Source organism: Heterocephalus glaber, unplaced genomic scaffold (genome assembly GCF_053883595.1).
Source record: "Heterocephalus glaber isolate CG9 unplaced genomic scaffold, H.glaber_assembly_v1.0 deba00000621, whole genome shotgun sequence".
Taxonomy (NCBI): Eukaryota; Metazoa; Chordata; class Mammalia; order Rodentia; family Bathyergidae; genus Heterocephalus; species Heterocephalus glaber.
This window is the reverse complement of record NW_028258153.1, coordinates 10576744-10603368: the sequence shown is the minus strand read 5'-3', so window position 1 is coordinate 10603368 and position 26625 is coordinate 10576744. Positions and strand designations below refer to the sequence as shown.

General features: G+C 37.5%; 1 protein-coding gene across 1 annotated transcript in view; it reads left to right on the top strand.

The window, feature by feature from the left end:
- Window positions 1–25041, top strand: part of Vwc2l (von Willebrand factor C domain containing 2 like) — a 152845-nt gene extending 127804 nt beyond the window's left edge. The window contains exon 4 of the mRNA XM_021263466.2: window positions 21750–25041. Within this exon, the coding sequence (XP_021119125.1) occupies window positions 21750–21898 (149 nt within the window). The 3' untranslated portion in view covers window positions 21899–25041. The remainder of the gene's footprint in view (window positions 1–21749) is intronic.
- Window positions 25042–26625: the final 1584 nt, after the last annotated feature.

Sequence of the window (26625 nt, the reverse complement as noted above, 5' to 3'; positions counted from 1 at the left end):
TTCCATATAGATTCAATGCAGTTCCAATTGAAATCCCAGCAGCATACTTCATGGACCTTGAGAAAACAATCCAAAAATTCATTTGGAACAAGAAGAGACCCAGAATAGCAAAAGCAATTCTAGGTAACAGAGATATGCCAGGGGGTATCTCAATCCCCAACCTGAAACTATACTACAAAGCTACTGTGATAAAAATAGCATGGTACTGGCAAAGAAACAGACCTGAGGACCAGTGGAACAGATTAGAATGTGCCAAAACAACTCCAGACATACTCAGCCATCCCATCTTCGATAAAGGAGCCAAACACCCTCACTGGAGGAAAGATAGCCTTTTTAATAAATGGTGCTGGAAAAATTGGGTTTCAACTTGCCAAAGATTAAAACTAGACCTATATCTCTCACCATGCACTAAACTAAAATCGAAATGGATTAAAGATCTAAAATTTTTTTTTTTTTTTTTTTTTTTGGTACCATGGATTGAACTTGGGTCTTTGCGCTTGCAAGGCAGGCGACAGAACCGCTGAGCTAAATCCCCGGCCCCTAAAACCTAGTTGCTGATGCACCCAGAGTAGGATTATTTGCCAGTATCATGACTACAGAAATAATAAAGTTATCATCGTGTTCTGTAAAATACAGAGATGTTTTCTCATGTATATTTTTACTTGGCTATGAGGATAAAGGTACAGAAATAAGATTACAGTCCCTTTCTAAAAATGAAGAGCTAGGGTTCAGACATCTGCTAAGACAGAAAAACAGAACAAGGATCCCTGGCTTCTGCTTCTAAGTCTTCTGCTCTGTGCGTGTCCAGAGGGCAGACAGAATGACTTCAACATGAACCACTTTGCCATATCCCTGGCCTTCAGAACAATCTGGGCATGTATTTGCACAGGGATACATTGGATGGCCCCGTTTTAATAGAGGTATATTCTCTCCTCAGAGTTGCTGATTCATGTTTTTAAGGAGAGCTAAATCCTGTGAGAAAATATGCTTTGTAAAGACTTCAAGAAAATAGTAGCTGGCCACTGATGGGTAGCAAGCTGAATCTGCAGACCAGGGTCAGACAGACAGGCTGTCTCTTCAGACCCTCTGTGACAAGGAAGATCCTTAGCTTGGTGGTCCTGGAGGAATCACCTTGTACTATCTTTCCCAGCAATTTCAGCCTACTAGCTGGTATATTTGACACTCCCTGACACCAGATTCCATTCTCATAGGATGATGACTCTTGAGCCAAGACTCAGTAAGCAAGCAAGTAAGTGAGTAATGATGAACAAGGCATAGAACTTGGAATTGACCTTGTGAGACTCTCATAATCTGAGTTTTTAATTTCTTATCTATAAGGGGAACACTATTGTGATCATTGCAAATTTGAGAAAATTACAGAAAATGAATGAATTAACTTCCTGTATTGTGATGTCTCAGGCACAATTCTATGCCCTGTAATAAGCCTATCAGGTGAGAACCATATTATTTTAATTTGCAGTTCAAAAATATATGGCATAAAGGAGTTAGGATCAAAGGTTTATAGATAGTGAGAAGAAAGACTGGGATTTGAACCGAGGGTTCCAAATTCACTTTGCTATGCTGCTTCCCATTTATCCCAATTCTTCACATATTCCCTATCACTTAAACTACAAAGATTTATATTAACGTCTTTGGACAGTGGGGCTTAAAATGCCCAATGTCCAGGAATTCATTGCTAAGTGCATCTACCAGAAATTATAGGGTAACTACCGTGAAAAGTACATGAGGCATATAGAGCTTTGAAGAATGATAGAAGATAAGAACAAAATAGTAAGACAGCCAGACTCAGTCTGCAAACTTGAATTGTTGGCTGTAAAGATTTTCTGCAAAATTAGTTAAGTAGAAAAGTATTTTTCAAAAACTAAATAGAAATATAAAATACTACATACTCTAGAGACACTGCCATGTTCAATATCTATGTGCATTATCCCTTTGAAAGCCATTGCTATTAATACTCATCTTTAAGTAATATTTTTGCCAATTCACTGAATATCAGCCCTTAGTCTAGCATATAAAATATAGAAGCATACACAGCTGTTGCCTTTTGGATTAATGATACAAGTTATATTTAACTAAGTATCATAGTAACATATGATCATTGTAAAGAGTATATTTTAACCAAGGCAATCATGTTGCTCATGATAAAAAAAGAAATTTGTAACAGTGATAATAAAGCTACACAATGTATATGGCATCTTACATAGCACAAAAATATTTCAAAATACACGACATTTATGTGATTTCAGAGGTAGCAGAAACCTAAGAAAAAAATACTGATATGTCTTCTTGTACAAAGATATCTCTGTATATCTTCTTTGTACAAAGTTTTTATCAACTTAAACCAAATTGAAAAGTGGCTTTTAAAAAAAAAGCTTCTTGGTAGGACTGCTGTATTAGGAAAATCAAGAAACACCATGAAGATCTTTGGGCTAAAAAGCAACTGTAATAATCACACAGATCTTCCCTGCATAATTTGAGAAAATGTCTGATTTTTCTCATGTTCACACTACAAAAAGGAAAAAAAATCTACAAACTCATTTAATCATTCAACATCCACCTATTCTAATTTTGCATAGCGGATCTAGAAAACAAAACAAACTTAAGGATGCTCACCAAAAATAATTAATTGCATTTCTAAAAATAAATTTTTATGTTTACCATTCTATCACCTCTATCTACAACCCTGCTCACTAACTTCTTAATTAAATTTAGAATTACCTGCCAGAACATGAATGCCAGCATGCTTTCATTTCAGTGGTTTATTTGTATAAAAAGGACATGGAGAGAGGGACTAGCTTAGCTCTAGGAATTTGATTGGCCCTAAAACAGTCTAGTGAGATAAGCCTAAATAATTTTTGGTTCTCCATAATGTTGAATCTTTCATTTACTCTTATGGTCAGGCCCATTTACTAAGTAGTGTGAAGGAATTGCTGTGACATTTGGTATATAGCTGCCAAGATGCACAAAACTTCAGTTTGATCTCCATATGTTCTTTGTGCTAATTGTCTTTCACCCAAATGCTCCCTAGATCTTATTTACTGTCTCTTTAAGCTTCTCCTAGATTCCCTTGAATTCTAATGTTTTCCTTCCTTTCTCAATAATGCTCTAGTGGGGAGCATGCAAAAGCACTATTTTATTCTAGAAATGGCCACAGTAGGAATAATATTCCACTTCTTTGCAGCAGTTGTCTTCATTGCCAGTGATGGTTTTAGTTTCATAAAAATGAAGCGTAACGTTCACCAGCAGACCAAGAAATTATTGCAAATATCGGATTTTTAACAACAGAAAAACACATGCATTACTCAAGTAACCAGAATCCTTATCATATGATTTCTATTATGTTTATATATTTAAAATGAATGTCTTTCTTTTGCCACTCTGAAACTGCAGTTTTTATTTTTAAAAAATCATTTTTAACAAATACCTACAACACTGAATATTACAAACCATATAAGTAGCTGGTGAGAAGAGGTCTCATTGCGGAGTTGTCATGTTCAACTGATTCTATGCCAAATTCCAGTATCACAGAAAGAACTGCAAGGAGGTTGATGTCCTAATTTTAATACCAGAGGCAAAACTTAATTTCCAGAATGTTTTTTGGAAGAATACTATTTAATGAAATCCTAATACACTATGTGCTGAGTGACTTTTTGGCATTCAAAGTCTAGTGTGAAAATGGAAACAAACATGTAAATGTTTTCGGGGCCAGGTCCTGTCACACAGAAACAGGATATAGTATGAAGGAGGCCCTAAGAGGAAAATGGTCAGCTCAAGAAGATGACATTTTGTCCAGCAAAATTCTATCTAACTTTCTCCTCTAGTGACAGAATTCATAATTGAAATATTCTAGGTGTGTGCAATACCACAGATACCTAAAATTATAGAGATTCCAAAGGAATCAAGTAAGGGAATAGCACATTCTCTAAACAGCTGTGTTTTAGAGGAAAACACACAGACTAGCAAAGATTTTATCAATTCTTACTTAGCACGACTTTTATGTTAATAGCTGGAAATAAATTTGTCTTGAAGAAGCACAGTGCATAGTATACAGCAGGCACTTGGCACAGCTTATTGAAAGAATCTACAAATACACAAAAGTTTTCCTCTAACTGTATGCGTGAGCCATTTATTTTTTCTTCTAGCTTTTTCATTGATCTAGGTTTCACACCAAGTTACCCAAGTTAATGTGGACTCTGCTTTCTTTGAATGTTTTCTCAACTTGGCGGCAATTCCAGTGTAATTGCAGGGCTGTCATTAAATCTACAAAAAGCATATGACTCAGGGATATTTTCCTTTCTGAGGCTCTCCTACAGTAGTGAACTAGCAGAGCAATTAGTCACTCATACTACTCAGTCCTCTTTGTTAGTTCTGCCGAGCCACATGGCTCAACATCTCTTTCGTATTATGGGTGTTCTATCTCTGCTTGACAACACAAGGCATACAATTTTAAACCTTTACACATTTTTTTTTACTTTGAGTCTATGTTCTCTAGGATCTGCGTGGACATTTTTTAAAAACTGCGTGTTGGCAGTGATGATGTACTTTTGATTTCTGAAAATGAACAATGCAAGCTAGGATGCATGATGCATAAATAAATTTCCATGTTTTCCCTGCAAGATATAAATACTCTAACACTCTGCCTACAAATCCACATCTAAGCAGAGAACTCAACCAAATCCTGTAGATTGAGGTCCCATTCTCAGAGCATTGAAGCATCTTTGATTTTTTTAGTATGCATAAAGTAGCTAAGGTCAGACCACAAGTGCTTCTGTCAAATCCAACCAAGTTGTTAACAGATCATTTGTCAAGTGGCTATCATAACAGCCTACTTAAGGTGGGCAAGTATCTTGAATTCTGTTTAACCTTTCCCTTTCCAGAGTTTTTTTTTAAAAGAGTACTAACAGTAGCATTAGAAATCAATACACAACTTGAAATGTTCTAAAATCCATTGAGAAATTCAACTTTACATCTGGACTGATCCATCCTGCATTAGCATCATCTACAGATTGATTTAAGGGGTAATGTTTTACCTTCCTATTACTTCCATAACAAATTATCACAAACTCAGTTGCTTAAAAGAAGACAACTCCTGTATGGTTCTAGAGGTCAGGATTCTGAAATGAGGGCATTGGCAGGCTGCTGCATCTGATAGATTCAAGTTTTGAGGATGGAGGCATCTGTGTCTTTGCATTTTCTAACTTCTAGAGTCTCCCTACATTATTTGGTTCATGAACCCTTGCTCCCATCACCTTAGTCCCTTGTTTCCTTCCTCACATCTCATACTACTGACCCTGATCTCCCTAGTGCCTCTTACGCAGAGCCCAGTGGTTACAATAATGATAATGCCCCCTCGTTTCAAAATCCTTAGTTTGATCACATCTGCTAACTCTCTTTTACCATGTAATATAAAATATTCATGGGTCTCAGGGAGTAAGATATGGACACTTTTAGAAGGCCACTAGTCAGCCTACTTAGGGTGAATATAACAAGAAGGACACAAATATGGCCATTCTATCTATTTAGGACATTATTTCTCCCTCTAAAGCATCAGAGGATGACATATTGTCACGGTACTGAAAACAGGCTGCATTAAGATATTGGCCTACTATCTTTTTATGTCACAAAAGATGGAGATCTGGGTAGAATTATGGGATGCATTTCTTTGGTCTTTCTTTTAATTCCCAAATATAACAACATTGATGTTTCTTCCACTGCCCTATCTAGGCATCTAAGCATCTCTGCTAAGGCTTGGAGAATAACAGCTAGATCAAAGACTTCCTAACATTATTTGGGACTTTATGATACTAAGAGAAAAGCCCAAATATGCCAGTGTTTAAAAGGTGCCTAACTCAGTGTTTAGAACCCAGTTGGCTTAAAAACCTGCATGTAAAATGCAAATGCTACACAAATTCTCTTTATTGCTCAAATGCTCCAGAAAGTATAATCCCTAGGGCTGTGCTGTGCCATTTGGAATGAAAATGAGCATCATATGAAACCTTGGGTGTATCTAAAGGTCAGTGGAGTTTTCCACCAGATGTTTTGCTTTTCCACAACAGACTTGGCTATAGGAGTGGCTTATAAATCCCACTTGGAGAAAATAAATGTGAATATTTTTAATAATATGCTTCTATTTTGACTTTAACTCTTCCTTAAAGTTTATAAGTCTCCATTATTTTCTAGTGTATTCAATGAACTTTTACCAGAAAATATTTTGAGATGTCTAACATACAACTCATTAATCTCCACATGTCATCACCATCCTCCTCCTTTTCCCTGAACCTGTTTCTTTTCATGTTTCTCTCAGTGAAAGACCATTACCTGTTACCAGCCTCATTCTCTATGTCCAATAGCATTCAACCCTACTATGTATCAAGTGAAGATCTTCTTGCTTTTATCTAAAGTTATGCTTTATTTCAGGCTTTTGTCTCTCACCTAGGCAATTATCACAGTTTCCCATCTACCATTTTTGCCTCTAATCTTGTATACCTAATACAATCCTCCACACTCTAGACAGAAGGGCATCAGAAATGTTAGTATGTCATTTACCTAGTTCATATATTTCAAAGACTCCCTGTTGCCAAGAAGTCAAAATTCAAACCTCCAATTTTAGAAGAAAAAAAGAACTTTTATCATCTTCTTCCAGTCTCTCTGTAACATTACATGTTTCTGGGCCTACCCCATTTATGAATGTTCTGATTTAGTGATGAACCTCCTCTTTACCCAGCACTGCAACAAAAATGAGCAAGACAACTCTTTCTATTCACATTGGATAGTTTCTTAGAAGGGATAAAAACTGTTAAACCCTTTTTTAAAAATATGGTTAAATGTTGTCAGAAGGGAGGAACAAAGTGCTTTGAAGTTCAAAAGTTTAAAGAAAGAACATTTGAGGGGAAGAGAATCAGTACAGCGTTCACAACATGCTTTGGCTACAAATTTTGCAAAGGGTTATAAAGAAAAAAGGACATTCATGGTGGGAAAGAACATCTTCTGATCTTTTAAAGGCTTTAGTCACATTTTGTAAGTCTTCCCATTTTAAGGATCTCAAGCCTATCATAGATGCACTAGAGCAGACGGCATCTTGATAGGCGGCTAGGATGGCCTCAGACTTTAGGATTGGTGACCAGGGGAGGGGCGAGGAAGCTGAACACTTTAGATGGGTTACTTGTAAAATGTACCAACAAAACATCTGTTGGAGAGATGTAAGAGCTCTTTATGACAACATCCACTGTTGCTAACTGTGTGGTGTTCTTCATGTCTGTCAGTAACTATGATTGACCCCATTTCCTTCCAATCTACCAGTTCTCATTGATCTTTATTGACTTTCCTTCTGACTTAGATCTTGCAGTTCATTAATTGGCCCCTTTACTTGCTGATTCCAATTTGCCTAGAAAAGCCCCAAAGCTGTATCAATTAAGTGTCTGCCTCCTCCTTTAGGGAGGTGCACACACATTTCATGTCAGACCACAAGGAGTCACAAGCTTCCTTCTTGGTGAAGCTGTCAGAGCTACCCACACAGACCTTATTTATGCTCTTCCCTCCTCTCAAGGGAACACTTCATTCCTTTCTTTCCAACATAGAGTAACCTGTCTGCATCCCCACCACACACACACCTCTTATCTTTACATCTTAGGAGAATTGTTCTTCTTGTGAACAATTCTTCTTCAGGTTCTGGTTTAGTGAGTCTAGGATAGAGCCTGATGAGGCTCATTTCCAATAAGCTTTCTGGTGAGGCTGTGGCTGCTGGTCCTGAGATTTTACTCTTCACTGTGATCAGCAAGTCCTAGAAGTCATTGCCTGTATGAAGACCCAGAGGTCCTGTTTCTCAAGACCTGCACTCTTTATTCTGTTACTGGGTCTTTCCTCCCAGCAAAAATGCATACAGATGAACACATGTCTTTGATTTAAAATTTTTAAAAAGAAATTGACTAGATGAATAAATTCCATCCCAATAAGCTTTTTCTCTTTGTTATTTTTCTCTACATCTCAACTTCTCTTCAAAGCGAACTTTCTTGAATGTGTAATGAACATATTTCCTGCACAAAACACTTTTAAAACCACTGAGGTTCAGTTTCATTCCTGTAATGACATAGAAATCACCTTTGCCAACACTACCCAGGGCCTGCTATATGTCAAATTCAGCATATATTCTCAAACTTCATTTATTCACAACCCGGTAGCATTTTAGTCCTTATTAAAACCTTCTGCAATGAGTTTCATTATGTTGTTTTAGTGCCCTCTTTATACCCATGCACTCTTCTCAGGTTTCCATTCCACTGCTTCTAGCTTAAATGTCCATTCCTTGAGGTTCCATCCATGGTAGTCTTCTGATCATTTATTCTTTTTCCTAAGATTGTCTTTCCATGGATTCATTCACCATCTACATCTCAAAGATGCCTAAAGTGATGCCTCATAGTCAAATACCTCCTTTGAGATCTCAACCTTTACATTCAAGTACTTACACTAAGCTTTCTAATTGTTATAAGCCAAAAAGTTTTAAAACTCACCATGTCTAGTCCTGAATTCTGGACTATTCTTCGAAATTTTCCTCTTGTGTATTTCTCCCCAATCAAAATTATCACCTACTGTCTTGTACATAAGCAAGAAACATGGACATTGTTTTATTGCTTTTCTTTTCCATAGCACTTATATGGCCATATTCTATGAATCTGCTCTCTTTAATATTCCTCAACTTGTCTGATTTTCTCCATCCTTACTGCCACTACTTCACCTCTGCTTCAACTCATCTATAGAAAATGTAATGTAATCAAATTTTAAAAGCCTGGTCACATAATGGTTTCGATTGTCTTTTATTGAAATCCAAACTACCAACTATAATTTTTCAAACCAATAAGAACCAGCTCCTGTTTGCCTCTACTTTTCTCCTTTGCCCCAGCCCCCTAGCTCTACCCTGCAGAGTTACAAATGCTTCCCAATACCCTAAGACTGCACTGCACTTAGGAGCTGCTCTCAGAAGGCTCCCTTGCCTGATGCCGGTCACTGCCCCCTGCATCTTCCTGTTACCACACTTTGCTTCCTTAAAGTTACCGTCCAGCCTGGATCAAATCCTCTTAGCATATGCACTCTTTACTTCATTTTTCATAAAGTGCATCCCATTGTTAGTTTTTGATGTCTACTTTTACCATATCCATACAGGAAGGAAATCTATTTGTCTCGTCCACCTTATATTTCCAGTGCCCTCTAACAATGGCTCATACATGGTGAGTAGTTAATATTTGCTTGTGGAATTTTAAATTACCACTTTATTATTATCTCAAAAACTAAGTTAACTGTTTATAAAACATTTTGTGGATTCTGTCTATAGTCATCATTTTGTAACTGTGAGCTGCCTACATGCATTAGTTATGCAATAAAGAAAATGCCATTTTCTTACTGTATCCTTGGCATATCTAATAATCATTACTATCCAAGCCATGCAAATGTCAGCAGCATATCTTTAGTCATATGTTCCAATAATGAAAATAACCTACCCATCATGAATTGTTTTAGTTGTAAGGTATTTTGTGTCTTTGAACATAATGAAAAGTTTTCTATTTCATCTCCATTATGAAATGCAGTGCGTGTGTGTGTGTGTGTGTGTGCTGATGCTTACTTCATTGATAAACATAAGTCATATCTCATACCCCTATCACCCTCAGTGAGGTTATAACTTCCATTTTTGCAAGTTCACTTCAGAATATTGTTTGAAGGGAATGAAAATAGATGTTCAGGTTTGTCATCAATGAAATAGGTCATTTTTAAAGGTGATATTAAAGTAATTGTGAGAGGTAGAATATTTGCTGCTTAAAGAAATTTTATTTTTGATATGATAGGTGAAGCTAAGTAATGCCATCTTTTCTAATCTGTTTGAAACCCAAAGATAAATATACACTATTTTCTTTCCAATGATAAATGAGTTGTTTTTTTGAAAGTGAGGTCATTAAAGCATCTAAAACGGTTCCAAATGCCATGGTTCGCACACGACTCCTTGATTCTCAAGCTGTCATGTGGGTAAAAATCACACTTATTGAAGAAACACAATAATGACAGCTCAGAGGCTGATGCTGCAACTTGAAAGTAAATTGAACCATTTAACCACCATTTACTTGCTCAGAATTTCCCCTCAGAAGTGACCCTTTGCTGAAAGCCTGAGTTCTCCTAGCGTGGTGAATTCACTGCCTTTGGATGAGCTCTGTCTATTGTAAAGTTTATTCCAAAAACAATGTACACTAACTATATTGTCTTCTTGGTTCCCAGTGTTGTGGGTTTTATCCAAGCTCTGCCGTATCTTAAATTGGTGGTTTGCAAAAGTTTAGCCTGTATCAGAACCACCTGGGTCAGAACTGTCACACAGATTGTGCCACTCCTACCCGGAGACTCTGCTGCAGTAGGTGTCATGGAGCTGGAAAATTTGCATTTCAAAGATATCCCCAGTTGTGCTGATAGGCTTGATCAAGGGCCCACGCTTGCTTTGAAAACCCACTGTCCTAAAGATATGTCATTTGCCACAATACATGGCTTTCTTTACCACAAAGTTATGTCAAAATTGGTTTCCTTTTGACCACCTGTCATTTCATCTGGAATCCAGCATTTCTCTAGGCTAGTATTGTGCAATAGAAATATCATGCAAGCCACATATGTAATTTTAAATTTTCTAGTAGCTACATTAAAAGGATAAAAAATGAAATTAGTTCTAATAATACATTGTATTTAACCCAATAGATCCAAAATTTTTTCATTCAACATGTAGTCAGTATGAAAAATACTGAGGTCCTATTCTACCTTCTTTTTCTTTTTAGTTCAAAGATATATTGCCTTTGAAATCTAATTTTTTATCTTTTTTTTTCTTTTTTTTTTGGTACCTGGGATCAAACTCAAGCCCTTGGGCTTGCGCTGATTTGTTATCTTTTAAACTGAAGCAGATCACACCTGCTCCATAGCCAGACCTCCTGGTCTCCTCAGCAATACACATTGTATCTCTCAATTCAGAGTCCAGAACACTAGGGCAGTGAAGTTTGTGGTTTCTGTGGCCTCTTTCTATGACCTTCACCACATTTCTTCAGTTCTAAGATGCACCAGATGTATTATCAATTAAATAACAATTTTAAGGAAATAAAAACAACCACTACATTATTAAGTAAATACATTGATTTTAATCCCAATGTCAAAATTTATTTTTGTGAACAGAATCAAATATAAATATGTCATGATGCCTTATTTTGGTGCAGTTTTTTCTTACCTTGGTTATCATTGTCTTGTTCCTTTATCTTATTCATTTTCTCCCATATTCACAGCACCTTTCACTAGTAAGATTGTTTATGTTAACGTAGCATTTGCATTCCTTTATTTTCCCTCCTTTACATAATCCTATACAAACATATACACAGAAGTTTGTTTGTCTACATTTATTTTATTAAAGTAGGATCATGTTATACTCACTTATCTACATAATCACTTTCTTATTCAACAATAACTCATGAAAATCCCCTCAAGTCAGCTGGAGGTTATAATCCGTCCTTTTTAATGCCTGTAGAAGAATCCACAGGGTGAGAGTACCATAGTTTATCCAGTATTTCTGTTATTGGTTAGCATTCACAGTTCATCCTTCTTTTAAGCACTAAAAAAAAAAACTACAGAAAAGCACTCTATTTAAATTGATAGAAAGAAATATGTATATGTTTGCCCACTTTTCCATTTTCATAGCTTGCAAGCTCTTTTTTATCCCTGAATTTAGTTTTCTACTACTATAGCTGAACTCTTTCCTTCTAACGAATGAAGGCACTTAACCATTAGCAGTCTCAGAAACTCATTTTAAATCGTGCTCCTAGCAAATCTCGCCTCAGTCAACAAATGGTTCAGAGTATGTACTGTATCTCTCCTTAACCCTTCCCAGCAATGCACTATTTCCATGTATTCTTCATCTGTCTGATTTCCTCATAAACAGAAATGAGCCTGGGAGAACTCCACAAAGACTTCCCAGCTGCATGCATACTCACTTTGAGGGAAATAAGATCAATTTCCTTAGTTATTTAAATTGAAAAGAGGAAGAAAGATTAGAAATGAAAGGCTTTAATAAGTTACTCAAAGTTTTTAGATTGTAACTCAGATAACAGTAAGAAAATGGACCCTTGTCTTATGAACTCAATTTATTCACCAGGGCTGGTTGTAACTCAAGTCGGTCGATTGAAGGCTCAGGTTCCTCTACACAGCCTTCAAAGTCTCTCTCCTGTATACAGGCAGATCTCAGTGTCCTTAAAGAGACATTGGCCCAGGATTTCTCAATTAACCTTACACAGGAAAGGATGTTGTAATGTTCCTTCCAGAACTCTTTAAGGATTAAATCTGTATCTGAACCACAGTGGCCAACATTCTGGTCATAACTCAAGACTTTGGTCTTAAGTTAAAACTAAAATTCGGTCATAACCCAAGTTGTTCATATGTCAGGCCAGTTTAAACTTGAGAGTCCAATGTAATTAGAATTAGAAATAGTAGCAACTCACATTTATTAAGCTTTACCATATAACAGGTACTATTCTAAGTGCTTCACATATGTGAATTCATTTGCCCTATCATAACTTCCATAAAGTAGGTCACTTATTATTTTATTATTATTATTCCCACTTTATGGCTGAGAATATTGAGTTCACACAGCCAGCGCCTGGCAGGAGCAGTCTGAAATATGGAAAGTCTGGCTCAAGGGCCTTAATCTCTTCACCTCTGAAATCTCTTCAAACTTCCATGTCCTCGGCTATAACAATGGTATAGCCAAATCAACTAGTTACTTTTTGGATTGCTGAGAAAAAAAGATGTCGGTGATTTGAAATCCATTCAAAGCTCTAAGAAGGAGAGGCAGTCTTGTTTCAGCATGGAAAACTTGGCTGAGATTTATTCCATTGTTCAAACCAAAAAAATGAAGCAAATGGCAAACCGATCCATTTTCTGACCACCTTCTGAAGGTGAGACAGGACAGATATGGCCGGCTAACCCTAAACCTGAACTTCACCCACTTCTAGGAGCCTACCAATTTGCCTGAAATTAGAAAAAAGAGCTGCCAACCTTTATCTCTATTGTGTAGCTTGACCATCTCCTTCCTCGTCCAGCTCCAACCCTTGCCTTCTATTTAACTGGAGCACCAAGCTATAAATCTTACATACTTAAGGGCCAGAAAACTCTCAGAGGCTCTCAGACTGAAATTTGTGTGGGTGTTCAGCAATATTGAATTTCCAAATAAAATGATTAACAGTCACTCTTAGGGCAGCCTCAGAGAAAACAATCCTTCCTGAATCTTGCCGCCTTAATCTGAGGAAGCTTTTGTTTTCAGTTTCAGTAAAAAGGATTCAGAAGTAACATGGGGAAGAGTGACTAAAAGCAGACCAGAAAGCCTCTCCATTTTCCAGGCTGGTGGCTCTAGTGGCCAACTGGAATCTCATCACGCCTCTCTGGCCTAGGCTTAAGAAGGCCACCAAAACATGTCACTATGAAAGTTTGAGTCATTTCATTCAATTTTAGCTGCAATCATCTCCAATTACTAGGATTTAAAGAAATATTTTTCTCAAATTTTAAAGATTGTAAATGGGTACACCTGATCAGAAAGCCAATTTGCTTTGCGATAGCACAATAACATCTATCAGTTTTTATGAAGCAGAGAATTAAAATCAGTTAAGTGGAAGCACACAGTCCAATCCAATTCAATCACAAACTGAAGCTTACAAACCTACTATTTGCTGAAACAATGATTTAGATGGTCTGCCGCACAGGTACAGCCTGTTTATGGCTTTACACAATAGGAATCCGCTTCTTTAATGCAACAGGAAAATCATTTAAAATTAATTTCTAAACGATAACAAGTATCAATAATAAATTTTTGAATCAATGCCAGACATTGCAGAACTCCAAATAGGATTATGAGGCAATACAAAGTCACAGAAGCAGGTTTTTCAGGGGTACCATACTAATTTATGAAGTGCCATGAAGTGGTTGTGCTCAGCCTGGCTTTTGTAGTCTCTGGAAGTAAAAATTTGGCTTTAAAGATCACCTGGGTCAACAAGCAACAAAGATAGCACATCTACTGAGTGGCCTCAGAGCCAGCTTGGCTCCCCTCCAGGCTGATCATGGAAACCACACTGATGTTCTGGCTGTACGAGCTTCCTGGGAGTGAATCCTACTGTACAGTTTCTAAGAAGAGGCTGCATGAAGCTGTTGGAGGGGCCACATCCCCACAAGGATATTTTGGAAGCAGACCTTCTCATTCATCTATTCACCCTTTCACTCACTCCCCTTTACCTACACCTCTCCCCACACACACCTTCACAAAAGAGTAATTTAAATGCCCTGTTTCCCTCTGCATTCCCTCTGTTACAACCACATCATCCTAACTGCTGTCAAAACTTGAAAGAAATGAACAGTGGCTCTGACTCAGAGAAAAAATGTCTTCTGGGATGGAGCATGGAAAATGGCCCTTGGATCTCAGATCAATTTTTTATTAGCTATATGACTCTAGAAAAGTCACTTGACATTCCTAGGTCTCACTGTCTTGCCTCTAAAACAAAGAAAAGAAAATAATAAGTTATGGGAGCAGAAAATAAGGTCATGCATGACAAGCCTTTAAAGAGAATTTAAAAAGTGTTAACTGAGTTGACTGCTGTCATCAGGGTCTGGATTTCATCTGAGAAATTCAGAGAAAACTACAGACTCAGGAATAGAAGAATATAGGAATATGCCTAATGTTTAGAGTAATTAACAGCACTCTGAAGTTTGCTCTCATCAACTCCTCATACTTCTGAGAATTAGAAACGAATCATTACCTCCCATCTGTGCCTTCAGAAATCTCCTACAGGTGGAGGAAGCCCATCTCTCCCCTAGAAAAGCTACAAATGCTTGGAATTCAAGTTCCAGCCTTCCTTGCAGCTAGAGGATCTGCATTTGGCTAGGTTATGTCCGCTAGATGTACCTATAACAGACTTCAAATTATAAGCTCCTGATTTCTGAAAGTGTGGCCCTACAAAGTCTCCATTCTGGCAAGGCTGGTAGGAATGACAGTTGTGCTGTTGGTTCTAACAACAGCACTCAGAAGCCTATGTTGGTGAGACTGATGTGGCCAGCTGTTACATCTGTACCCAAAATGGGTCTTCATTGGGCCCCATCTATGCCAATGATTTTTCCCCTTGCTCCAATTGTGTTACCTCCAACTTGTTCTCTTGGCTATTCTAGATATTCTGTGGATAAAAGTTCTTTTAATAAATGCCTTTTCTGCTTAAATTATCCAGGGTTGGTTTTGTTGCTTGACTAATAGGTTCTGCCTGTCCCCAGACAGCCTAGTGTCTCAGTTACATTGCACAAAATTCTGGTCCCCTACTGGATCTCAGATAAGCTATCTTTCTAGAAATCACCTCTACCTTCCAGCCCATTTCCTTCTCCCTCCTCCAGGTCAAATCACACACTTCCTGAGGCCTTTTCCTTTGTGATTTTTCTTTCTATAACGGAAAATCTGATTAACTCAAGTTGATGCGTTAATTGCTGACATTAATTTAATATTGCCCCGGAATTCCAGCAGATACTTCTAATGCCTCCAACAAAGGAGAAAAGAATGTTTTAGCTACCATCACACAGTGCCAGGGCCTGAGTGTTCTAGCCTTTGTCTGCAATCTCAGAAGCCCTACATCCATCAAGGTAGGTCCTATTACAGCCTTAGGTGTTTCATGGACCAATCATGTAGGTGACATTGGTCTAGTTTACAGAATCAAGGTCTTTATCTAATGGACACAGAGAGAGAGAGAGAGAGAGAGAGACAGCGACAGAGACAGAGACAGAGACAGGAAATATACTCCAGGGGCTTCTCTTGCTTTAAAGTAAATATGAAAATCTTTACCATGGCCAACACGATCCAGAATCTTGAGCCTCAGCCTAGTGATATGCTCATAAATATTTGACAACTGCCTTGGGATCAGGGAGTAGGAGGCAGAGGCTAAAGCCGTGCTTTGTTCCATTTTCTGACTTTGGCGCCATAAATACACCCACTATGGCCAAGTAAGCCACCAAAATAATGTCAATGAGCTTATAAAATTTCCTGAATACTTAATTTGCCCTTGCAAGCCAATATTGAGGTACAGACCCCAACAAACCATTGCTCTGACCCCCTTTTACAGTCATCTCATGACTTCAGAATGCTATACTCACCACTCCAACCCCATTACCCTTTCTACCTCCTTAAAGGGTCAGGTGACATAATCTTTTCCTGAGCACCTCCCAAATACACATTGAACTAGATCTGCTTGTTTGTTACAACCCACAGGTCTGTGATCTTCTTCTTCAGAACATTTACTTCTAGTTTTACAGTTATTCCTTAATATAATCAGGTGGTGTTTAACACTACCAGCAAAGGAGAAGTGATAAGACTGGCCATCAACTTCCTTTTCCACATAGTTTCTATGCAGCACCCTTTCATGAAGGAAATTTCAGAGTTTACCAAGGAGAAATCTTCAGTGGCTGAGTGAATGTACTCAATTCTTACAGATATGGCAATGATGCTTCTGTTTCCTGCTAGTTTCTTTAAATCCTGGATTATCGAAGCTGGAGAAAATTATTCCAAATGCTGCATCTCTGAGCATTAGATATTCTATCTGGTGCTTCATGTTTCCTCACAGAAGTTGAAGTGGGAATGTGGAAGGAGATGCTACTGAAAAGGTAGAGCTCTGGGCTTCCCACATCAGCCTCCCCACAGTGTCTCTGCATTTACATATTTCATATATTGCTCTTCCTTGAAAGATTCCTTTTGAATGATCCTTACTGTGGAAAAGAGAATTGCAAACCACTTTTTATTTACAAATGTGCAAAATAAGTGCTCAAGAGAAATACAGAATAATAACCTAAATCATTTGTGTTTCATTAGAAAATGTTTTCCACGCTCCCTTTTCCCTCTTTCCTCCTAGCTCCAACTCTCAGTTTTAAAAAATTGCATTTTCAAAACTAAGAATATTCTCTGAGAGCAAATCATATGGGGACCCTGAAGTGTTTGCCTAAGTCACATATGTAATCAGTCATACAACCACATTTTGAACCAGGTCTCCCAAGCTACAGTTCACTTACATTATGCTTTTAGGTTGTCTATATCCTGTACACTGAGAACTTCTGTATGAGAATCTTCTGTATGAGAATCTTCTGTATGAGAATCTTCTGTATGAGAAGTTTCTTTTAGTTTTTAAATAAATTATGTTTCCTGGAGACTACATGAACACACAATATAAACCAGTATCTATATAAAAAGTTACAAAAAAACAGTCTCACTTCTTTCAAGCCACTCCACATCCCTTAACCTCAGCATGCATCCTCAGTACTAAAACTAACTAGGCTTCTACATTTCTGATCAGAAGCTCAGGATCTCCAAAAGAAACCAAACAATATACTCCTGGAACCCTGCCTCTTAGGCAACTAGAAGCCTCCTATGGGTCACAGAAATTTGAATTTGTATCCCATTAATGCCATGACATGTCCAATATACGTGATTTCAAGTTATTTTCTATCTGTGAGTCTCAGCAACCTGAAGAAAAGAGTACGCACCTTCTATGGTTTATTATCAAGATTAAATGAAAACTATTCCTGACATGAAGTAATTGCTCAAGATATTTTCACTACATGTTTTGATTCATTATGAAATATTGCTATATTTACAAGGTACAATCAAAATATACAATGAATATTTAAATTTTAAAAATTTATTACAATAAAAGACACATTGCCTTTAATCCCCCTCAGAAACCCCACCTCACTTCAAATACCATTATCCATCATTCTTTCCACTTTCTGAAGCAGTTCTGGAAGTCTTCTTTCATAAATGTCTTTAGTCGCCCTGTCATGGCTGCCTTGATGTCCTTAATTAATTCAAATTATTTACTTATCATGGTCATTTTGACTTTAGGGAAGAGCCAGAAGTCGCATGGTACCAGATCCAAAGAATAAGAGATGAGGACATACAATAATGCTTTTATTTGACAGGAATTACCAAAAATGTTTAATCAAATGTGGGGTGATCACAAAATACAGGGAATGTTTAAAAAAATATTTATTTTAGTAAAAGATACATTGCTAATCATCCCCTTCAGAATACTTCCCCTCACTTTGAACACATTTATGGCATCATTCTTGGCAAAATTTCTCTACTGTAATAAGATCTTTTCTTAATTTAAAAATTTGCCTCTTTTTAGATCACCTTGTAGATTATTAGGACTAAGTCTAATTATAATAACGCCTAATCTACAGGTTCAGAAAATAAGTTTGTTTCCAGCATATAACAAACTAGTTCATTCTACTTTGTTCAGTTAAACAAACACATACTGAGTTTTTAGTATTTGCCACACATAGAATTAGACCTGGATCATAAGAAATATCAAATATTCAGTTCTCTCCTCAAGAATTTCATGATGTAAATTACGCCTTACAGATAAGATTTCATAGATTATTTTGTTGTTGTTTTCTTTTTCATGCTGGAGATGGAATCCAGAACCTCATGCATGCTAAACACATTCTGTGCCATTGAGCTACTACATGCCCAGACCCATGAAAAATTCTTAAAAATCTCTAAGCGAGGGATATCTCACCACATTGTTAGCAACTTTCATATCTGATTCTCAGTTCTCTGAGGAGTGTGTGTGTGTGTGTGTGTTTTCAATACATTGAAAATCAATGTATCTTCATTTCCTTTTATTCTAGGCCCCAGAAGAAATCATGAATGGTTAGTCACCATTCTTCACATAACAAGCCTTCATTCTCAGAGCTATTGAGTTACTGCTCTACTTTCTTTTTCTAGATTAAATAATTCCAATCCCTTTACCATTTTCTCAGAGGTCCTATTGCCAAACTTCAGTTTAATCATTTTTATTGTTCCCTTCTGAAATTAATCAAAGTCTCCCACATTAAAATATGTTGCTTTGCCATTAAATTCACTCTTTTTAGCAACTCACCCCTTACACAGACCAAGACAAAAAGGAGAGCAGCCCCCAGATAAAAGGAGGATAGTACTAGAAGGATAGGTTTCCTGTGTAAGAACTCTTGTAGAACACTCACATCCTCAAAGCAAATTAGCATTTACTGTCACTACTATTAAGCAGAAAGCACTAAAACCAGAACAGTTTTTAAGTAGTGCCAACCATTCCACTTGACAATTATCTAAATTACATTTAAGTAGATAAGACTATTAACAGCAAACTCGAGACTTGCTGTAGTTACACCTGAGATTCTCAGAACGGCACCAATAAAATCACTTTAGAACCGAAGTTAATAAGATCAAACAAGAATTTTTGGTTTTGTAAAATACCTCTAGTCTTGATGTCAACAGTTGAGAGCTTGCTATGTTATTTACAGACATTGCCTTAAGTCAGTTCTGACACATGCAAAGGATCTTTTTTGTGTGTTATCCATCAATGTAATTAATATTTCCTGGGCTGAAAGTGCAACAAATTCCAAATGGCTTTTAAGAAATGATAGATTAATCAAATACATACCAATCATAGCATGACACCAACATATGTAGAAAGAGACAAATATGAAAACTAGAGCTCTACTAAGATATCCTTTCAATACACACATAGTGATTGATAAGAAATCTCTTTTCACATGTTTCTCCCTGCCTTTTACTATTATCATACCATTCAGGGAATTCTTAATTTTGAAACCATTATTTAGGGAAACAAATATTTTCTTTCCTCATCTAGGAAAGCTAAAACTATAGAATTGGGGTGAAAATGCTTGGTTTGGGGGAGAAGGGAGAGAGAGGAACCAAGCACACAGATAGTGATAATATCTAGTTCCATTCTGAAACTACTATGACTCTGGAAAGATTCTGCTTCACCTAAACTACCTGGCTGAGAGAGGTCTGTCAACAAGCATGGGAAACCACCTACATTCTGGGAAAGTCTTCTTAACTTCTCTGAAGACTCCCTCAGCTTGGGGTTTAGCACAAACTGGGTTTGGTGTTGATTTCTCCCAGAGATGTGCAGTCCCAAAGGCAACCTGACCTATAAATAATGACTTAAATCTCCAGCCTTATGGAATTCATATTGTAACCCTAGCAATTAGGATAGTCAAGAACTTGTATCATATGATCAGAAAAAGAAATACCCTCCTGGGTGAAGGCAGATAGTTCACCAGCTGTTTAACCACAGACTTGACCCAGTACATCCCTTCAACTCATGATGGTTCTCCATGCTCAGATACATACCACAGATATTTGTGTTGCAGAGTGAAGGAAAGGCATAGGAACACCAATACCACTGGTAAGTGCATGCACAATTGAGTTCTGAGAGCTCTAACACAATGGATATTTACAGCCACAGTTATTAATAGATTTGTGTCAATACATATACTTTGATTTAATAGTTATCATTTTTTATAAGAGTAAGCCTCCATTAATGAACAGAAATTGTAAATAGCCTTTGATTTCATTTATTTGGTGGTAAAGACAGTCTTATAAATTCTCAAGTGGCAAGAAAGTGAAAGTAGGGCACTGATATTGACATACACTGCCATATTATTTTGTAATGTTTATGGCATATGCCCAGTAATATGGGTTAATAAATCACTGCAAGCCACAACTCAGTACTCCCTCTTGTTGTTCAAATGTGTATGTACTTCTGAGCCATTATGAAATTATTTTTAGAAACCAGCAATTTGTACCACCCCACTATTGTTCCTTTGAATATTGAGGTGTAATTTTTTTATTCCATTTGAATTTGGGAAATAATATTTACTAATATTGAACACTAACATCCCTACATTGAGTGGGTTTAAAGAAAAAGAATGCAAGGAAAGGAAGAAAGAAGGAGAGAAAGAAAGAAAGAAAGAAAGAAAGAAAGAAAGAAAGAAAGAAAGAAAGAAAGAAAGAAAGAAAAAAAGAAAGAAAGAAAGAAAGAAAGAAAGAAGGGAAGAAAGGAGGGAAGGAAGGAAGGAGAAAGGCAAGAAGTAAATAACTTAGATTGGTGAATTTTTAAAGCGTCCATCTATAATGAACAAATGACATTTGCCATAAAGCTTTTCTTTATGTGAGAAAGTAAAATAAAATTCCTGCTGACTTTCAAAAACCAACCATTTGGGTCATTCTTTAAAAAAAAAAAGAAGCCAACAGATGAAAAAAACTGCATTTAGAAAAATCAAATGAACCTCTAACAAAGCTTGTTTGGGGACATGAATAAATCATCCAGGCATGAATTATTCATTGTTATCAAGAAACAAGCTGGTGATTCCAGGAACTGGGCTCAAAGGTGCTGGATCTGGGGAATGAATGAGTTTGTTTTCTCTCACCACCACTGGAAGGGAGAGCACCAGCCATTGGGACCACAACAAGATGGAGGACTTGCCAATCCCCCACTCGTATTTCAGAGTACGTTCTGCTAGCCTTTTCACCTAGGGCAACAAAACAAATTTAGTTTAATCCACTGAACCTTAATTTAGAAAATTGCACATATTTAGTAAGCAGTCAATGAGATTTTTTAACATTATCACCTTTTTAAAAAAATACATAATATACATGAGAAATATGAGGAGTGTGCAAAAGGTAGCAGGGTTGAGAGTTTGAATTTAAAGGGGCTGGCTAGAAAGTTCCTCGATGACAAATTTTTAGCATAGCTGACCTACTCACTCATGGCTTAGGGGTGGGATTGTTCTTTGGGGGAGGGACATGGGAGGGAGACCAGGGAGCTTCCTAGATTTAATCCACTAATCAATCCATGTGTGTGTTCCAGGTCCAAACTGCTTTGCAGGAACTACAATAATTCCGGCTGGCATTGAAGTGAAAGTGGACGAATGTAACATCTGTCACTGTCACAACGGGGACTGGTGGAAGCCTGCTCAGTGTTCAAAGCGTGAATGCCAAGGCAAGCAGACTGTGTAGGACAAATTCCCAACCAATGACAAGTTCTTAGGAGAGGATGCTATGGCTTCTACACTGCACATGTTTAACACAAAACAAAACAAAAAACAAACTCCTGCCAGCTACAACAGGGTCACCAGCAAAAACCTTTTAGGGTTGACAAAAGTGAATATTTTACTAAGAGAAAATTTCTCTCTTTTTCTCTTGCTATATAAAATATATATAGTATATAGCTATCTACACCGCTTTTGTAATTTCCAACGCTTGATGGTGACTTGATGACTGGATTTCTGGAACAAAAGAAAGAAATAGCCCTGCACAGGCTCCTTTCCTGGTGATGCCTCTCACCTACCAGCCTACCGTCCTCCAATTTACTCCATTTTCCTCTTCTGTACATCCCACCTGGGATTTTTCTCTTGTAGTATTTTTTTTTTCATCTTTAGAGCCTAAGTGGCCAGATTTGACTGCATAGTAAATTTTGAGTTGTGTCAAAAAAAGGTTTGGTAAAGAAACATCAGTGGGAAGGATCCTTCCTCAGAAGGAAGACACAGAGCATTCAGCCAATCACTCCCCTGAAGTGAATTATTCTCTGTAAGCTAAGAAAAGAGGGATGAGCACATAGATAGACCCTCTGCTGGGCTGGATCAGAACTGATACTTCATCCATTGTGTGGGGGTTCATGATTTGATTCTTACAAACCACACATTTCATACACAAAACCTTGAAACTGCCAATCAAAATGAATAGGTGAAGAAAACTGTGAGCTTGACTAAAGAATCCAAAGAGAGACAGGTATTTAAAATTGTAGCATCCAACCACACATCTTTTCATGATGCTGAACTTGAGTTTGGTTTATAACTAAACACACTGTAAGCCCACTCTGTCACCAGGCAATATAAATACCAGAACCAGGGTGAGTAGCCCCACTGTGAATTTGAATCCTTTTCAACACTTCTGACTTTCAAGTTCCAATTTGATTGAAATCCAGTAGTACACAAAGCAGTTTTTATGGTTCAGGACTATGTTTGCCATGTTATAGTAACAACCACTCAGCCCTAAGACTAAAATCCAGATTCAGGACACTCTTTCCACCTCAAGTGCTGACTTCAATTAAAGATTAGGGTAGAGTGAATCTTGCACAATACAATTCCATTTGTTGAACATTTTTTAAATGTATATATTAGATACTGAACTACTAAAGTGAACCTTTGAAGAGTCTCAAGGTTGCCCTGGTAATGCTGCTAGTATAGTAACATAAAAAAAAATACACAGGGTATCTGATGCCACCTCGATTCAAGTGCAAAATTCACAATTCTGAGACCACATGGCCCAGTTAGTCGCTTATCTCACTCTCCTGTCCTAAAAACCCTGGTGCAGATCCAATCGGGTCCTTGAATATACTTTAAGGTTGTCTTCATTATTAGTGTTCTTTCTCTTTCTGCTCTCACCCCAACCTGGTCTTGGCCGTAGCTCCTGTGGAGTGCTGTGTTCTAAAGCAGGGTGTATCAACCATAGCGGGATTGACGTTTGGCACCAGATCATCCATTTGTTGGGAGCGGGGCAGTCTTGTACATTTTTAGGATGTGCAGCAGGATCCTAGCTTCTATCCACTAGGTGCCAGTAACAATTCCCACTGTGACAACGAAATGTCTCCTGACATTGCCAAATGTCCTCAAGGGGTGGGACTGGGCACAAAATTTCACCTGGTTGAGAAGCACTGATCTAGAACAGTCATAGAGTGGTTTACACCAGGGGAACACGCTGGGCAAAATCTGCCTGCATATGTGGCTTTGGTGAACCCCGGAGTCCTTCAGGCCGCACACAAACAGCAGCCCTGAAGGTCAGTCTCCTGCAGAAGGAGGAATGCTTCACATTACAGGCCCACCCTCAGGACTCCATTTCTAGTCTCAAGAATTGGTTTTTCATTTAAAATTGTCAACCTCTCCTCCCTGGAAACGTCGCCTGTCATCAAGAAAGAGTTGTCATTTCCAAAATTAATGTGCTGACACTTTTATGCACACTGTGCTTGTGTTATGATACAAATAGCCATGCTGGTGCCACCGTGAGGAAGAACATCCTGCCGCCTTCCCTTAGAACACCAATTCGCTGCAAGGTTGGTGCCTTTCGGTTGCCACCATGGATACATCATATAGACAGTCATGAATGATTCATGAACAATTCTGCATGATTTATGCCTGCACTCAAAAGTAAAGGCATTCCACACTTCAGCTTGTGTCTAGACAGAGATGTATTATAGAGCTTTCTTTGCCCTGAGGTTGCCTGTTGCCAGCTTCCAAAATCCACACTCTTGGAAAGAAATAATAATAATAATTAATGACAGGAATAAGGTTTGAAACTCAGAAAATATCATTAATAGAGCCATGTAGCATAGTACCTTATCTATTATTCAGGAGTTACTGTGTCCTTTCTAGAAAACAGAAAGAAAGTGCAACCGGGAAGCCAAGGCACAGAAATTTTGCATCAAAGTCTTAGCACAGTGGTAGTTACAGCAAGAATTTTACTAGAATGGAGAATAACATCCATCAAGACACTCTGTTCAGAAAGTTTACAGGAAGTAGCTGCTCAGTGGCCTCTGTTACCAACTAGAGAGGGGGAGTTTTATTGTTGTTCTTGGCTTTTGGATTTTTTGTTTTGTTTTTCATTTTTACTACAAGTGTTTCCTTTAAGACTTTGTAGCACTGACATTTTTCCCCCTTTAGGGAGAGATGAACCTATACTGTGACAGAATTTCTCATAAACCAATAAACATTTTACAACTTCCTTCTACCTAGGTCATTGAGAAATTCTTTCCAAACTCTGAACAACAGAGTTCTGGTCTCATCTGCTGTTTTATCCTTTGAAGGCTTCGTTTGCAGCCACTCTGTCATCTCTGTATTTCCATTTCTTCTCCGCCTTTGATTCTCCGCTTAAACTACAGCTATGTTTAAATAAGAGATCAACATCCTGTTTGTGAGCTGATGCCTGTTAAAAAACGATTCAGTTTCTAAAATCTTTGAAAAATGGTGTGCCTGAAAACTAGTGAGAAAAACAAAAAAAACCTAAACACTGAACTGTAAAAAGGGGACTCTAGCAACAATATTTGATGTGTAAAAAAATATATTATTAAAAAATTATTTTGTTAAATATAAAGTGTGTTAACCAGCGAATATTGTTTGTGGTATATTTTTCTTCCCAAATTTTTCTCTTATCCACCCTCATTACTGAATGACCAACTCTTGATGACTTCTCTCATCTGAAAGTACAGGTATCATTGCAGCTTTATCCAATAAGAATTAAGCACTAGTTTTAGGATTTGTGCACATTTTCATGTTCATAGGCAAGGCTGACCCAGGGATCAGTGAAGAACTCAAATAAACAAGCAATGAGAGTGTGAATTATAGGAAAAAAATCTTTCCTGACACCATGTCCATACTCAGTACTAATGAAAACCTATAATTATTGAGTATTCTCAATTATTGAGTAAGCTCTAAACCCATAGTATCGTGCTCAATCCACACAGCCACCCTACGAGAGAGGAACTCATGTTGGCTCTCCTTTGCTCTGGAGAAAATCAGAACAGAGAGAGGTTAAGTGCTCTGCCCAAATGCATGGGTTAGGGAGTGGCAAAACAGGAATTTCTTATAAAAATTTTAATCCACAAAAAGCAAGAAAACAGTGTAAGAGTCCTCCATTTACCCATTACTCAGATTTGATAGTCATCAGCACCTTGCCTAATACTTTATTTTTTCCTTCCCTTAAGTTTTCTTTAAAACAAATATCAAGTATCATATCATTTTACCCTTGCAACTTGTAGTAATCATCATTTTTTTAAAGTGACATTTTTGTACAAAACCATACTGTTATATATCACCAAACCTAATGAAATTAGTAATTCCTTAGTATCATCTAATATCTAATCCATATTCAAATCTCTTAAATTTGATAGAAAGAGAAAGGATTTTACATGATCTAAACCATCCACAACAAGGCATCTGGTTATTCTGCCTCCTAAATTCTAAGATTTGAGCTCTGCCAACCACAGTAATACACTCTTGACAGAATCATTGGTTTGCTGTTATTATTGGAGGGTTTGTCTTAGAAATATTATTTTTTGAACACTTCATGTTAAACCGCCTCCTAGGACCTGATGCTTTCCACTAATTGACTTCTAAGGAAAAAGAAGGAGGCCTAGAGCAAGAGCCGTGGCTGGTGGCCAACGCTCAAGGAAGAGCACTTTCTCCGTGGGTAAGCTTTCCTCAGGGAAAAGAGCAAACTGCTTTCTCTCCCCTTTAGATAGACTGGCTGTGCATAGCAAAACTGAACAATATTTTATAAATTGCCATCACTTTCTGAGTTGTTAGAGGAAGAAACAACAAAACCAAACACAAAGAAAATATCAACCCTGTGTCCCCAAAGACACACATTTACACTTCTACTCCACCAACATTTTCTTAAAACAAGATTAGACTTTCTTGTGTTTCAATTTCTCCTGCACCCACTCCTTGGCGCTCTATGTACATTGTAAAAGACTGTTTTCAGTTTGATTCAAACTCAACCAGAAGGCACCTCAAAGCGCATAAGAGAAAGCTACAGACAGACAGACCCTGGGTTCCTTGTCCTTGGAAGTTTTATGTTGGGAATATTACTTTTTTTTTAAAGAAAAACATTTTCATGACTTTGAAAGATAAGATGGTAGCTCTGAGTCAATAAACATACATGTTTCTGACTATATTCAAAAGGTATTTATA